The 3,009-nt window shown below is 71.6% G+C and overlaps 1 protein-coding gene across 1 annotated transcript in view; it reads left to right on the plus strand.

The window, feature by feature from the left end:
- PSEN2 (presenilin 2) overlaps window positions 1-3,009 on the plus strand; it is a 46,742-nt gene that overhangs the window by 16,174 nt on the left and 27,559 nt on the right. The window contains exons 6-9 of the mRNA XM_012730872.1: window positions 324-422; window positions 1,488-1,571; window positions 1,869-1,970; window positions 2,513-2,689. Coding sequence (XP_012586326.1) covers window positions 324-422; window positions 1,488-1,571; window positions 1,869-1,970; window positions 2,513-2,689 — 462 coding nt within the window. The remainder of the gene's footprint in view (window positions 1-323; window positions 423-1,487; window positions 1,572-1,868; window positions 1,971-2,512; window positions 2,690-3,009) is intronic.

A 3,009-nucleotide genomic window follows, 5' to 3' on the forward strand; every position in this document is an offset into this window, starting at 1 on the left:
GCGAGCTCCGGTGCCGGCTGCCCCTCGTGAGCTGACACGGCCGCTGCAGGACCAGGCGCTCGAGCCCGTGCTGGGTCTGGGGGCGACCGCTCTCCCGGGGGCGCAGGTCACCCGCAGAGGGTGCAGGACTCCGCTCGGGGCCGGCCAGCGCGGACCCAGAGAGTGACGGGGCGGTGGGCGGGCGCAGGGACAGAGTGGGTGTGTTGAGCCTGGCGCTGGGCCCGGACAGCTGCGTCCGCTGGCCCTGTCGCAGGACTGGGCCCTCGCTGGGGGCGGCTAGCGGACAGCGTCTCTGAGCGTGACCAGTGTCTGTGTTCCTCCAGATCTCGTGGCTGTGCTGTGCCCCAAGGGCCCGCTGCGGATGCTGGTAGAGACTGCTCAGGAGAGGAACGAGCCCATTTTCCCTGCCCTGATATACTCCTGTGAGTGCCTGTGTCCACTGCACGTGGCCGCGGCGGGGGCGGGGCGGCCCTGGGCGGCCTCGGGGTTCCGGGAGTCCCCGCAGCTGCCCACGGGAGAAGGCTGCCGTGGCCCTGCCTCTGTGCCTGCGTCTGGGGCGACACTTAGCGCAGCCAGGGGGCTGGAGGGGCGTGGCCGCCCCCTCCCCAGTGCTCCTGGTGTCTAGGCCACGTTCCCGGAGCCTGGGGCCCCCCCCGGGGGCTCGAGGCGGGCTCGGGGGAGCGGGTGCCGCCCTCCGCAGCAGCTGCGAGGCTGACAGAGTTGTCTCTGAAGGGACGCTGCGGAGTGGTCACTGCTGGCCTCGAGGCAGCCAGCGGGGGGTTGGGCTTACAGACGCCTCCAGCAGGGCTGTGTGGGCTCCCCGTGATGCCACCATGCCGGGCTTCGGGGTGCCGTGTGGTGAGCGCGGTGCTCTGGACACTTGGGAGAGCCGAACGTGACTCTTGACGCCCGCACGCCAGCGGAGAGGCTCAGGAGCCCTCTGTGTGCCGACGGGTAAGCGCGCAGACCGGCGGGCACGTGGTGCCCCTTAGCCCAGAAAGACAGGTCCACTGGCCGCAGCACGGATGGGCCGCGAGCGCGTCTTGGCGCGCAGTGGCCGCGCCTGAGGTCCCTGGCGTGGCCGGAGAAACAGAAGTGCAAAGCGCTGGTGGCGAGGAGGGGAGGCAGTTTGTGCTCGGTGGGCTCAGGTGAGAAGGCCCCGGAGCTCCGTTTCACAGCGTAAGCAGAGTTGGGGCTGCTAAGCCAAACCCGAGATTGGTGAGAGCCTGCCCGTGTGGGGGCCTGGCCGCATCCGAGGGCAGACTGCTCAGCTGCTGTCCCGTGCAATGTGGTATCGGTGAGGAGGCGAGAAAGGCTCAGCCTGCCCGCCCTGGCCCACGGGTGGCCCCTTCTCGGCGGCCGTCCCGAGGGGCAACGCCGGAGCCCGCGGGCAGTGAGGACCTGCCAGCTGCTGGCACAGGGGCCATCTGCCCCGGGCCTGGGCGCAGCCGCGGGCGCCCCCGATCCTCGCCTTCTCTCCTTCCCAGCTGCCATGGTGTGGACAGTGGGCATGGCCAAGCTGGACCCCTCCTCCCAGGGAGCCCTGCAGCTCCCCTACGACCCAGAGATGGGTAAGCGGGGACCCGGAGCCCCCTCCTGGCCGGGAGCCGCCTGTCCGCCGCTCCGGCTTGGCCTCCCCAGGGAGCTCGTGGTCAGAAGGGCGGGAGGGTGGTGCCCGCGGCAGCAGGACGGCGCTCTGGCCTCTGCCCGCCCTCCTCCAGCCCCGCAGTCACGAGTCTGTTGGCGCGGGGCGGCTGGGGGAGGGAGGAGGGCGCCCCGGGGCCCTGTGCCCCGAGGCCCGGCTGGGTTTGTCTCTCCCTTACCGCCCCTCGAGTGATGCCCGTCGTCTTCTCTCCCTGGACGCCCAGAAGAAGACTCCTATGACAGTTTTGGGGAACCTTCGTACCCCGAAGTCTTCGAGCCCCCGCTGCCCGGCTACCCGGGAGAAGAGCTGGAGGAAGAGGAGGAAAGTAAGGTGCCCGTGCCCACGGCCTGCAGTTCGAGGGTTGGGGTTCCCTGAAATCAAGGGAGCAGGCACCAAGGCCCCTCTCACACTGGGGGGGACCTGCAAGGTGGGCCCTGGGCGCTGGCGGGGGGGCTGTCACGTCCAGGCTCAGCACGAGTGTGGGGTTCGCCGGGCGCCCGCTCCACCTGGGCGGGCGGGAGCTTCCCGCAGCCCAGCCCTGGGGGCACTCGCTGTCCAGCGGGCCGGCCACGGGTCACGCGTGCTCTGAGCCGGGGCCACGGTGAGGTGAGACCGGTGCTAGGGAGACAGATGGGGGTCTTGACCCGCTGCCTGTGGGCCCGGCCCCCAGGAAGCAGCTGGCAGCGGTGTTTCTGGCTGAGGGGACAGTAGTGTCCCACCCAGGAGCCAGGGCAGCCGTCTAGAGAGAGGTGGGCTGCCTGTGGCCTCTCTGAGCACCCCAGGGCCCTGGCCCCAGGCGCTGGCCGGTGCCGGCCACCTCTTGGGGCTCCGGAGGGGTGACAGGCTGCGCTCCCCGTCCCCACACAGGGGGCGTGAAACTGGGCCTCGGAGACTTCATCTTCTACAGCGTGCTGGTGGGCAAGGCAGCGGCCGCGGGCAGCGGGGACTGGAACACCACGCTGGCCTGCTTCGTGGCCATCCTCATCGTGAGTGGGCTGGGCGGCCCGGGCGCAGCCTCCGGGGTTTGCAGCCCCAAGATGCGGGGTGGGGCGGGGCGGGGCGGGGCGGGGCCCGGCCCTACGGGGAGCTCTGCACCCCGCTGCTGTCCCGGGCGAGCTGGGTGGTCCCCTGCGTCCTACAGACGAGGACAGACGGGGGCCGAGGCCACGCAACTCCAGGCACGGGGGTGTCAGGGTGGCCCCGTCCCGGAAGCCCGGCGGTGGAATTGGCGGGTTCCTGGGGTCATCAGAAGAGGGGCGGCGCCACACGCACCCAGTGGGGGAGGAGCCGGGACTCCCCGCTTGCGGCCCGAGCCAGGTCCCGTGCCCGCCCCGGGCACGTCAGGGCCGGCCAGACGGACCAGG

Source organism: Condylura cristata, unplaced genomic scaffold (genome assembly GCF_000260355.1).
Source record: "Condylura cristata isolate star-nosed mole 26May11 unplaced genomic scaffold, ConCri1.0 scaffold00029, whole genome shotgun sequence".
NCBI lineage: Eukaryota > Metazoa > Chordata > Mammalia > Eulipotyphla > Talpidae > Condylura > Condylura cristata.